Here is a 12887-nt window from a genome sequence, read left to right on the forward strand (position 1 = left end):
TCAGGTGTCCACCTCCCTTGGATCGCAGACCCAAAGGTATGTTATGAAATCCACCTCCTCTCTCAATGTGAAGGAAGGTATGCACAGCCTCTTCCTTCCCCCCCCCCCGTCCCCTCCCCATTATGAATTGCAAAAACTGGGTTATATTATAAAAAAGAAATACGTTTATTAACTACAAAAGGTGGATTTTAAGTGAATACAGGAGATAACAGACAGAACAAAGCAGATTACTAAGCAAATTAAACCAAACACACAAACTAAGCTTGTTTCACTAAAGAAATTGGTTACAAATAGTAATTTCTCTCCCTAAATCTTGAATTTAGGCAGGATGCGAGTTTCTGTGGCTCTGAGTTCCAGTTATTTTTCTTACAGACTGGACTCCTGTCTCAGTCTGGACTCACCCCTGCCTTTCCCTTCAGGTTGGTTTCTTTGTCCCTTCAGGTACTTTCAACAGTCTTTCTTCTTGGAAGCCCTGAGGCAGAAGAGGAGAGTCTAGTTTGTCTTCCTCCCCACCCTTAAATACGATTTACACAAAGCGGGAATCCTTTGTTTCCCAAACTTGACCCATCTTCCCTTTCAGTGGAAAGTTACAAGACATCCCAGATAATGTTCAGTCTGAGGTGACAAGACCACCTGACCTAGTAGCGTCACAGCTCTGTCCCAGGACACCTCCCAGGAGGGAAAGAGATTAGTATCTTCACAGTCTTGTTGTTCCTCCTAATGGCCCATTGAATCGGAATAGGATGGCCTTTCCTCTGGTGGGTGTCTTCCCAATACACACTCAGCTGTAATTGTTACATAGTCCATATTTCTAACTTTAGATACAGAAATGATACATGCATACAAATTGGATAATCACATTCAGTAAATCATAACCTTTCCAATGACATCTTAGATGAGCCATGTTTTGTCATAACCATATCATAAGCATATTTTCATAAGGAATATGGAATGGAATGTCACAGGTACAAATCTCCCAGTCCCAGAACTGCAGGGCTGTGACAGACCTTAAAACTGGCTCAGGACTGAATCTCACCCAGCCTGGGCCTTGAGCCGGTGTAATTTGGAGGGGGCGGTGGTGGAGAAAGGGGAGGGATTCCACATTTAGGAGAGGAGGAAACATGTCTGCAGTACGTGGATTTAAAACTCCAGTTTGGATCTGTTAACTGCTAGGTGGTTTGGCATGTTAAAATACAGCCCGGGGAGCTGGTCAGAAAACAGGCCAAGTGAGCAGTGGTGTGTGCTAAATGCACTTTATCACATAGATAACACCATACAAAATACCACTGTGGAAGAGGGGACCCACCACTAGCATGCCCCCTCCTGCTGTAGCTGGCTCCCCACTCCTGGTGCCCCAGCAGACAGCCACCCGGCCCTGCGGTGGTCTGCTTCTTGTGACTCAATCCTCCAGCCAGGTCACCTTTCCCACCTCACCCCGCTTCCAGGGGGACAGAAAGTCCCACTAATAAATAGTTCAATAAGCTTGTGTCAGCAGCCCCTGACTCTGGGCCTTATGTCTCAGGGCTTCCAATAGTCCTTATCCCTTGTAGCTTTCTCTGGAGGGGCTCCAGCATGAGCAGTCAAGGTATGCTCCTGCCGCTCCCTTGCTGCTTCCTGGGCTTCTTCTGACCTGGGCCTGCCTTCAGGCCCTTTTCCTAAGCCCCTTTCCAGGCTTCGCAAAATCCTGTCCAGCTCAGGTAGCAAGCAGTTCCTCCCAGGGCTTTCCCCCTGGAAATCCAAGTCCTGCCCTTTTAACCAGGCTCCCTGCCGGGATTCACTCCTTGCCTCTGGTTTCACCAGATCTCTCCTGGCTTGGGGTCAGGAATCTCAGGAGCAGATCCCAAGAGCAGCTCTTCCCCTGGGCTGGGCAGTTGAACTTACTCCCTACCCTTACTCCGTGGTCCAGGTGGCAGGAACAGGAGATTATTCTGGCAGCAGGACTGGAGGGGAGCAAGGTGTGGGTATGTGTCACCAGCAGATAAAGAATAGAAGAGGGAGGGATTTAAACGTGTTCCAAAGCAGCCTCAGCTTTTCTCCTGGCATTTCAGCTCAGGGCTGCAGTAATTGAGGAGAGGAGAGGAGAGATGATCTGTTATTACTACTCCCTACCCTACAGAACTCCTCTCTTTACAGAAACTCAGCTGGGCCTGATAAGGAATTGGTTCCCCCGCTCTCCAGGTGCCATCCTGTGGGCTAATTGAGCCTTCACCCTCCCATTAACCGTTTGGCTGCCAGTGGAGGGACAGCAAGGGGGGCCCACCCTATCACAACCACATATGTGGTGGTGCTATCCAGGTGATCATTCACTTTTGACCACCTCCCCTGCACTCTGCCCACTGGTCCGTCTCCCTGGGACTTCTATTTTACCATCCCAAACCTTAACAGCCTCGAACAGCTGCCATAAAAAAACCCCAGAGTCACAGAAAAATCTCCTTCCCTTCCCAGATATGGAATTTGCCTCAAAAACATTATGACTGCCCCAGACAGGGCAAGGATCACCCACTAGAGAGCAGTAAAAACAATTTTTGAGCCTCAAATGCTAATGTGGATTTTCTGTGCCCCAGGAATTCTCCAGATTTTGCACAGACTGCAGGGATTGTCTCCTGGATGTTTCCGATTGGGACACCCACCTCCCCTTCCATTCACACGCAGGCAGGTCGCTTCCTCTCCCCTCAGGGATCTCAGACTTGCTGGCTGCTTCTGTGGCAAAGTTGGTTTAGGAAAATACTGAACGGCTCCATCTCTCCATGCCGTTTAGTAGCCAGAAGTGAGGAAGGTAGTGCCATGTAACCAGACAACACATCAGGAAATGCCCCATGGTCCGCCAGTGGCCTATGGAACCCCCTGCTAGAACCTTTCCTGTAGCCTAGGGGCATGTGCAGAATGCAGCAGGTGGGGTGTTGTGACAAGCTTTTACCAGCTATCATTTGGGATGCTGGGCATGATTCGTGCCTTTGTCACTTGTGAATAATGCAGCCATCCCAAAGTCAATGGTGGCTAATCCTTTCTGTCCTGCCACACTCTGTGGATTTGATGCATGTGAGTGTGTAGGTGTGTGCGTATGGTGTATACACACACGCACACAGTGTCTGATTCGTATGTACACTAAAGCCCTTCAGCTCCATGCTGGCGGTATAAAGGGGCCGTAAAGTGGGCACTGAGCACCTGTGCTCTCACTTAACGACCCCTCTCATGCTGCCCTGAGAGATGCGACGGGGCCTTAGTGTAAAGGAGATTCGGGGCCCTACATTCTGACTTAGGCACCGATCAGCATCTGCAGCTGGCGTCTGACCCTGAGGGGCTTGCACATCAGTCGCTGGGTGTATGCCACAAAGATCCATGAGTCACCTTCTGTTTTCCACCGTCCTCTGTGGTTTCTGGAGGAATGGTGAGAGTGGGTGGGTTGGGCTGGGCTGCTGGGAATCCACAGACATTGGATTGTGATGTGTAATTTCCTTTAGAAGAGCCAAAGAATAACAGTTTGGGTATCCCTGTGGCTTCCCTAGGGAATATGCCACAGTTCCTTGCATTATTCAGCATGGTCCCATTCCCATTTGGCTGCTAAACATTGCCTATATCTGTGGAAGGCAGTGTCCGTTGATGGTTAGAGCAGGGCCTGTGGGTCAGGACTCCTCCCTTCTATCTCCGGCTCTGCCACAGATTAGCTGTGTAAATTTTGGCCAGTCACAGATCAGTGCCTCAGTTTCCCCATCTATAATATGGGAATAATGATACTCACCGGAGGGGTTATGAGGCTTGATTCATTTTTCATTCAAGGAAACACTTTTGATGGGAGTGAGGCACGTAAGAACCTTTGAGGATCTGGGCCTGAGTGATCACTGAACGCCACATACAGAGCCCCTGTCATGGACCCAGACAGACTCTAGGTGCTGTACAAACATAGAACCAAATTGCTGCCCCAGACAGCCGACAATCTAAGTAGGGAGATAAACTCCAGCCTAAGGTGACCGAAGCTGAGACCATTTTGAAGTCAATGGGAAGTCAGAACATGGCCCTTTGTGAATGACTGTTGGGGTGATAATGGTGGTATAACATGGCATTACCGTGTGGGTATAACATGGGCAGGATGCAGCATAGGCCACTGTGAGACCATGCTGAGCAAGAGGGGTTTATAATACAAACAAGGGCTTTATTGATGGGTGTGAATCTGCTGTTGCTCAGACGGGTGTAAATCAGGAGTGACTCATTGCACTCCCTGGATTGCATCAGTGTCAAGCCGGTGTCTCCGAGAAACAAACAGCAAAGCAGTCTGCCTCTGGGTATGGGAGATGGGGGAGGCCACTGGAATTCTCTGTCTATCTGTCTTTTAGATCTGATTTCCTGTTTGGATAAGGGGACCCATTACCACCAGGAACAAATCAGGTAAGTGGTTTCCAATGGGGAGTCTATTATCTGAGAATAAACCAAACCCATTCACAGAGTAACTCCACTGACATCAGGCAGGGGAAATCTGGAGAATGTGACAATCTGCACTGATGTAACTGCATATATGCACTTACACTGATGCAAATTTGCATAATATAGTTAGGCCTTAGGAAGCCAGATTCCGGGGTTCTCTGCCACTGACTCACTGAATGGCCTTGAGCAATTCACTTCCCCTGTGTGTGCCTCAGTTTCCCCCCTAAATTGGGGTAGTATCTGCCTCCCAGGGGGATTGTCAGGCTTTGTAATCACTAGTTATAAAGCACTATGAGATCATCCAATGAAAGGTGCCATTAGTGCAGATTATTCATGGTTATTAGCCACTCACCAATGGATTAATTGCATAGGTGAATAATTTGTAGTAATAATTTGTAGTAATCCTGTAGTGACCCAACAGGAGGAAAGTAACAGAGTCCGGTTTTTGGTGCAAATACACACAATTACAACTTCACCATTCGCTTTCTAGGAACAGTCCATTGACATTCACTCGGGTGGTCCTTGTTTCTGCCGGGGAACTTGATCATTAGGATATTTGCGGGGAGTGAGCCCCAATTGGCACAAACATTTGATGGGAAATGGTTTGCAGGTTTGGCCCAGATCTTTCCAGGACCAGGGGATGCTGCTCATGGGATGAACCTGATGGGTCTGACTTGACTTCCCCATGTACATCACACAATCCACCACCATGCTTCCCCTTCCTGGTAGCCTCAGAGGAGAGGGCAAGAATGCCTGGGCTAAGGGCACCGAATATCTCAGATGCTGGTTGGACAAGCTTGCACTGCTCTGTCTGTTCTGAGCATAGAGGGCTGTGCACCTTCCATCAGATCCAACTTTGCTAAATGAAAATAACGGGGAAGGAATAAATCTCCAAGCCTCAGGGTCATCGGGGATGAAGGGAAGCCCAGCTGCTTGGAGAAGAGCTGAGAGGTCAGAACTTCATCCAGGGTTCTCCTTTGTCCTGTGTTTCAGTGTTTTCTGCCCAGCGGGCTGCAAGGGTGTCGCGGGTGACATATGGGGAAACGCGAAGCAGGGCTACCGAGACGTGAGTACCAACCTCAGCGCTCCTTGCAAAGAGACCGGCCCTGAGTGGCGGCTGTAGGGAAAGCGAGTCACAGGCACAGCTGCCCTAATCCATATTTTGTTGGCAGTCTCAGCAGGGCGGCCAAGAGTTGAACGGGCTCCTGAAGGGTGAATTCCCTCCAGGTCAAGCCCATTGGCAGGGGCAATGTGGGATAGCATGCACCTGCTGGGTCTAATCCATGGGGAAACGGAGCTCTGGAAAGTCCAGGGCTGCTGTTTCCACCACACTTTGTGCCAGAGCGAAATTCACTTCAAAAAATAAAGGGCCTGATCCTGGTCTCGCTCCAGTGTGGCTACGCCCGATGGCACTGGTGTGAGATCAGAATTGGGCCAAAGTCTTTATAAAGCAGAGATCACAGTCTTTGTGAGCCAGACTCTGGTCTAGGTTACACCGGTGTAAATCTGGAAAAGCTCCACCAAAATCAATAGTGTCGCTTCAGGTTTACACCACTGTGAGTGAGGCCAGACACTCTCTGACCCATGGAATTGCCCCATTCCGGACTGGAGCCCAGGCTGGGCTCTCTAATTGGGGTTTTCTCTCTACCTCCCTTTCATTTGCCACTTCCGTGCCCCCTCCAGACCTCGGTTCTCTGCAAGGCAGCCATCCACGCTGGAGTGATCTTGGATGAGCTGGGAGGGCAGCTGACTCTGTCTCGGGAGAAGGGGATCACACTCTATGAATCAGCCTTCGCCAATGGACTCCACTCAAAAAGGTAAGCAGCCAACTTGATTGCTGAGCCAGTAGATACGGCTGGGCCGACCTCCTGTGGGGCCCATGCCCCTCCAAAGGACGATTGGCCCTGATCCTCAGACTGCAATGGAATTAGGTTGATTTGTACCAGCCCGAGACCTGGCTCGCTGTTTTTAGAGGGACAATGTGCAGCTCAAAATCAGAGAGGACCAAATCTTGCAGTGTTTTCTCAAGCAAAAGTCCATTGACGTTTTACCTGAGTGACGGCTGACGAATTTGGCCCATATTTTCTTTTCAAGAGCTGATGACTGGGGCGTCAGAGGGGTTCTGGGAGACCTGGGTTCTGTTTCCAGCTCTGATACTGACCTGCAAGTCTCTTAGGCCCAGATTTTTAAAGGTCTTTAGGAGTTACTGTGCTCAGTGTTGCAACATCTGAGTCATTTAGGAGCCCATCTCCCAATGCGGTTTAGGCACCTAACCAGGGGTGTGCACGGGAATAAAAATATGTCCACTTTTGGAGGGGCGCTTTCTGTGCCCCGCAGCTGGAGGAGCTGTCTCTCCTCCCTTCCCCCACTGCCCAGGGGTGGTGGAGCTGGCTCGCCCACCTCCTGCCCCTCCGGCAGCGGATATCTCCCTGCTGCAGCCCCAGGGCTGCCCGGCTGGAGGAACTCACTCTCCCTGCCCGAGCCCCAGAGGAGTTTTGGGGGGGTGCCCCTGTTTGCCCCCCCTTGTGCCCCTGCACCTGACTCAGACAGAGCACCACGGCGTGTAGCAACACTTAAACTCCTAATCTCACTGCGCAGCTGTTTCCCGAGTTGTAATGAGACTTGTCCAATTCACGAGGTGGGTAAGGCTCAATATGTTCATGAATGTTTGTAAAGCCCTTTGAGCTCCTTAGATGAAAAGGGCCATAGAAATGCAGATCATTAGTAATCAGGGAATAGAAGCCAATTCTGATTTAATTCCAACAATACAATCTAGCTGCTTCTTTACCAAGACAGTGACTTGCGTCAGCAACGTTATGTCAATCTCATCTCGCCAGCAGCCCCACCTGCCCAGTCTGGCAGCTGGCGTGTACAGGGCCAAACTGCCCCATGTCTGTTGCAGAGCATGTGGTCAGCCCTGGTGGAACGAGGAACCGGTCGTGCTTTCTAGGGAGTTAGATATGGGGCTGTCCGCAGCAGCAGCCAAACTGTAATCAGCAATGGCTGAGGTTGTGGGGTGGCATAGGGGTCGGGAGAGTTTGACATCGGGGTGGGGGCCATAATCAGAGAGTAGATGTAACGCTGTTGAACTGGGGAGCAGCACCCATTTACACCCACTCTGATTTTTGCCCAGGGTGTCAAACATGGTTTAGTTTCCATCAGCTTGAGGTGTCACAGCAGGGGAAATGTGCTGCTCTGGGATGGTTGTTCCTTCTTGCATGTGGCCTCGCACTGGTGTGGCTCAGGAGTGACTCCACTGAAATCAGCGAATTTAACAGTCAGGAAGGAGAGTGAAGCCTGAATTTTGCTCTGAATTACACTCGGGCAAATTTGGGCTAACTCTACTGACTTTGGGGAACTTAGTCCAGATTCACACTAGTGTAACTTACCATGGCATTGACCTCAGTGGAGTTACACCTGAGCTACGTCAGCATGAGATCAGAATCAGGCCGTCTCTGTGCCCCGGGTTTGTAATGCTCTCCACCCATTTTCCTTTAAACAGGGGGTCCTTATCTGAAAAGCGCCTCATTTTTCACAAAGGTACGTCCTTTTCCATTTCTCCTAGAATAAGCCCAACCTGGCTGCCAGTGAAATCAGTAGCAAAGCTCCCGGCAGCTTCAGTGGGAATAAGGGGAGAGTCCCTGGGGCAGATTTCTCCTCTCACTTACACCGGAGTAAATCAGAATGAACTCCAGCGAAGTCAATGAGGCAGCTCTTCAGCTGGCATACAGCTGCTCCATTGCAGTTGAGGGACCTATACCAATTTACTCCAGTGGAGCACCTGGCCCAGCAGAGCTACATCAGGTTGGGGGGGTTTCGGAGAGGCGGGCCATCAGGCAGGTGCAAGTGTAAGGCACGTTTTGTGATGACCCTGCACTGCAGGCTGTGTTCTGCCAGCCACGCTGAGCTTTGGCTGCAGGCGACGAGCGAACAGCTTGACAGAGAGACTCCCAGCTGGGGAAGATGAATGGGCTGAATCCAGCCCTGCCGCATGGAAATGAAGCCCTGCTACCCCTCTGCTAAGCAGGGCAGGCTTTGTCACTGGGGATGAGGATCAAAGGAGGAGATGGCAAGAGAAAGGCAGCTACCATCAGGGGCTAATGCTGAGTCAGATGGAGCTGCCGGCTGTTTGCTGGGGCTGCACCGCACACAGGGCTGGGCCACAGACAGAGGAATTTTTCATTAAGACCCATCAGACTCCCCCTAGCACATTCCCTCTGTGGCTGAGCCACTGTGGCATAAAGGCCCCCGCCTCCCCTGTGCCCAGCCCCCACCACCCCGTGACCTCCCGCCTCGGCCGATTCGTCCGCCTGCCTTTCAGTTTTACACCTCCTTTTCCAGCCTGTGACCATGCTCTCGAAGCAGTCAGCTTCAACGCCTCCTCCTCCTGGCACGAGGTGAACGCCATGGGGCAGTACAAGCCCTGGACAGCGGAGCAGGCGGCATTCAGCGCCCACGGGAACTCGTGGGCTGCCGATCCCAGTTCAGAGACCGAATGGCTGGAGATAGATCTGGGCGGAAGGAAGAACATCACAGGTCAGTAAGTATCAGAGGCTGTTCTCTTCCCCCAGGATTGTACTACCGCACGTAGGAGCAGCTCCTCAGCTGTGTAAACCCCAATAACTCCAGTGGAGCTACTCCTGGTTAAGGGCCAGATCCTCAGCTGTGTCAACTGGCATAGCTCCGTTGACGTCACTGTAGCTATGCCAATGTAGGGGTTAAATCCTCAGCTGGTGTAAATCACTGTAGCCCCATTGCTTCCATGCAGCTATGGCAGTTTACAGGCTAGATCCTCAGTCTTTCTCGTGAGTCCCAGCGAAGTCCCTCCAGAATCTGTCTCACAATCATATCATGGGCCTCATCCTGAGCTCACTCGCACCAGAGTAAATCAGGAGTAACTCCACTGACACAGGGTCGGTTACACTGCTGGAAGCGAGGAGCAAAGCGAGACGAGAATCAAGCTCTGCGTGCCTTTGATGGAATATACAGAGCTAGAGCCTCAAATGGCGTAAATCGGTGTCACTTCCTTTACTTCAATGAAGCTAAGCTGATTGACACCTGCTGAGGACCTTGCCTATGTGTGCTGCTGGCCTGAGGCCTTGTCAAATAGTCCTATAGCCTCAGACCCCTCCTGCTTCCTACACTGTGTCCCGTGCAGCAGCTGTGACCATCACATATCAGGTGTAAGTGGAGCTGAAGGCCATAGAAGTGGATGGGAGTCAGTGGGCATTGGACCAAGCCCCAAGTGAGCAGGTGTAAATGGTGCTCAGTGGGTGTGTGCAAAATGAGCCATCTGGATTGGGGTGGGAGTGGCAAAGTGGGCGGAGAGGATCTGCTGTACCTAACGCCTCTTGGCGGGGAGCCTGCATCTCTCCTTGCGCTGGGTTTGGTGGAGTTCCTGCCGATTCACGCTGGCATCAACGAGAGCAGAATCAGCCCCAGCTCCTTGTCCAGCCACGGCTCTCGGGCTGCTCCCTTGGTTGTCACAGCAGGGCTCAGCAGCCATGCGGTAACTCACCCCACCCTCCAGGCCCCAGAGCGCGGCTTCTTGGGAAATCTTGACTCATCCTCCTTCTTCCATTGGCCCAGCTCCCCGCCTTCCCCGCTGGGAGATATGATTGAGGATAGATTTGGGGTGCTCTCTGGCCAAGTGGCAGCCCACAGCCTGGAGGTAACCACATTTCTGAGGTGCAGGTGCTTTTCACATAAGGACTCCCTGTTTAAAGAAAGAGATGGACGGCATTATAACATACAAAGTTGGGGTGGGAGAGACTGGGTTTGATTCTGATCTCATACTGGTGTAAATCAGGTGAAGCCAATGGACTCATACTGGATTAAGTGACCCTGGTGTAAATCTGGAAAAAACATCACTGAAGTCAATGGAGCCACTCCAGATTTGCTCCAGTTTAACTGGGAGCAGAATTAGATCCTTCCCCTTTCATCCTTTCTAGATCCCTCCCACACACACATTTTCCTCCCCATGGGGCTCTTGACCTTGTGTGCATGGGGTCACAGATCATATGATTCCTCTCTCTAGCCCTCTCATTCACTCTGGCCTTTTCTCCTTTTTCACTGTCTCCCTTTTCTCTCTCTTGATTTTTCCTTCCTTTCTCTCTTTCTTTTTTCTGTCGTTTGCTCTTTTCTCCCCCTCCCCGCCTCGCTCTCCCCACTATCTCAGGGGTAGGATTGGCCACCTCGGGGCTGAACAAGTTAATGTTTTGCTTGTGCATCAGTGGCCAGCAAATGCCCTTTGTTTCGAAAGCTCTGACCAAAATTGGGGCTTTTGTGTGGCGGGCCCAGAATGCCTGTGTTAATTGGAAGGAGGAAAATGGAGGCATTGTGAGGCGGGTGGCTGGAGGCTGAGTGGAATGCAGGCCGGGAGTGCAGTTGGGGGTTATCTGTTCATCTCAGGCAAGGGGAGCGAGCTTCCACAGAGGTTAGACATTCAAACCCGGCGGCATCTCAGCAGTTTGCAGTGGGAGATGCCGGAGGGCAGGTGCGGGGAACGGAAAGGAGGGATTCAGACAAGAAAGGAAAAAGAGCTGAGACATGGGGTGACGGCAGGTTCTTATGAAATTCCTAGCAGGCGACGATTAGAGAGAGAGAGAACCTAATAATGACTAGGCCCCTCTCTGAGGTTTTTTTCAGGGGCTCTCAAAGGATCCATTAATTCCCCCCCACATCCTTCAGGCAGTATCATGACCCCCATTTTGCATATGGGGAAACTGAGGCACAGAGGGGGCTGTCACTCAGCGAGTCACTGGCTATAACTCCTGATGCCCAGACTCTTGCTCTTGCTTCTATCGGGGAAGAAACCCAGGAGTCTTGGTTTTTTCCTGTTCCAACCGCTATATAACAACAGGTTTCAGAGTAGCAGCCGTGTTAGTCTGTATTCGCAAAAAGAAAAGGAGTACTAGTGACACCTTAGAGATTAACTAATTTATTTGAGCATAAGCTTGCTGTAGCTCACGAAAGCTCATGCTCAAATAAATTGGTTAGTCTCTAAGGTGCCACAAGTACTCCTTTTCTTTTTATATAATAACAGCTGCAGTACCAAAGACTAGGGGGGATTATGCCATTAAAACGAGAGAGCTCTTCGTTGCCTGGTGTCAAAGGCCAAATTCCAACACTTGCTTAGGGCAGTGGGAGTCTGTCCATTGACATCAATGGGAGTTGGATCAGACCCACCCTCTGGGCGGGATCTCTGCCCCCATAAGTCTATGTCTCTATCAGACACCAACCCCAAGACTATTTCAAGACCCCAACCGCCAATGGCTGCCTTCACATGACTCCTACATCCTGTTCTGGGGTTACCATTTCCTGATTTCATTGTACGTGTTCCAGGAATTATCACCAAGGGATCCTCAGATAAATACAACTTCTACGTGAAATCCTACCAGGTTTTCTCCAGCAGAGATGGGAAGAATTGGAAAGCCTACAGATACAGCAGCGGGCAGGAGGAGACGGTGAGACTGTGTGGCCTGACAAAAGGAGGTCAGGTGGTGGCGAGAGCAGAGAGCACAGTAGGAATTCTACAAAGGGAAATTTTACTGAATCTTTCTAAAATTAGCCTGTTGGCTTGGTCTGGTTGCAGAACCTGCAATAGGAGCTAGTGTATTTCTCTCTGGAGTCTGGATAGAGATGCTTAGAAATAGATTCTGGTCTCTGTTACTCCACTGTAAAACTGGACTCACTCCACAGCATTAAATCAGTGGAGTTGTTGTGGGTTTCCACTGGTGTAACATAGATCAGAGTCTGGCCTTTGGAGATGCCTTCCATTACTATAGTTCTCAAACATTAATTAAGCCTCTCTACACCTCCTGGTAGCTAGGTCAGTGTTGTAAGCAATTGCTGCCATTAGGACTTTATAGCTGTCCTTATCCTGCATATCACAGCCACTTGGAATTTAACAAGGACAGAACTGGAGTTTCCTGGTCCAGAAAGCACATCCCCCTACCCCGTGAGCTGAAGAAGAATCCCTTTTGGTTGTTAGCAGAATGGAAACTATGACATATGGTTTGGATTCCATGCAGCGGAAGGCAGTGGTGCACATACACACTAACGCAGTGGTTCTCAAAGCCGGTCCGCTGCTTGTTCAGGGAAAGCCCCTGGCGGGCCAGACCAGCCCGCGCCACTTCCCGCAGCCCCCATTGGCCTGGAGCGGCAAACCACGGCCAGTGGGAGCCGCAATCGGCCAAACCTGCGGACATGGCAGGTAAACCAAGTTGTCTAGCGGCCAGGGGCTTTCCCTGAACAAGCGACGGACCGCCTTTGAGAACCACTGCACTAGCCCATTCCTTACAGTTGTTATCCCCATTTTACAGATACAGAGGTATGAAGAGATTAAGTGTTTTGCCCAAGATCCCACAACAGGTGGGCAGAGCTCAGACTAGAATCCAGGCATCCTAACCAACACTGCCTCCCAGTTACTGAGGTGTAACATTTGCATGAAATTAAAATTGGGGAGG

At 50.7% G+C, this 12887-nt stretch overlaps 1 protein-coding gene and 1 long non-coding RNA gene across 8 annotated transcripts in view; one reads left to right on the top strand and one right to left on the bottom strand.

The window, feature by feature from the left end:
- LOC140900514 (discoidin, CUB and LCCL domain-containing protein 1-like) overlaps positions 1–12887 on the top strand; it is a 64099-nt gene that overhangs the window by 38790 nt on the left and 12422 nt on the right. For all 5 annotated transcript variants that reach the window (XM_073317901.1, XM_073317905.1, XM_073317902.1 and 2 more), the window contains 6 exons: positions 4332–4383; positions 5413–5485; positions 6103–6236; positions 7922–7959; positions 8761–8955; positions 11764–11885. In XM_073317901.1, the coding sequence (XP_073174002.1) occupies positions 4332–4383; positions 5413–5485; positions 6103–6236; positions 7922–7959; positions 8761–8955; positions 11764–11885 (614 nt within the window). The remainder of the gene's footprint in view (positions 1–4331; positions 4384–5412; positions 5486–6102; positions 6237–7921; positions 7960–8760; positions 8956–11763; positions 11886–12887) is intronic.
- LOC140900516 (uncharacterized) overlaps positions 145–12887 on the bottom strand; it is a 31510-nt gene continuing 18767 nt past the window's right edge. For all 3 annotated transcript variants that reach the window (XR_012155650.1, XR_012155652.1, XR_012155651.1), the window contains 2 exons: positions 9761–10135; positions 145–8930 (listed from right to left, as the gene is read on the bottom strand). This is a non-coding gene — a long non-coding RNA (uncharacterized lncRNA). The remainder of the gene's footprint in view (positions 8931–9760; positions 10136–12887) is intronic.

This window comes from Lepidochelys kempii, chromosome 19, assembly GCF_965140265.1.
Source record: "Lepidochelys kempii isolate rLepKem1 chromosome 19, rLepKem1.hap2, whole genome shotgun sequence".
Taxonomy (NCBI): Eukaryota; Metazoa; Chordata; order Testudines; family Cheloniidae; genus Lepidochelys; species Lepidochelys kempii.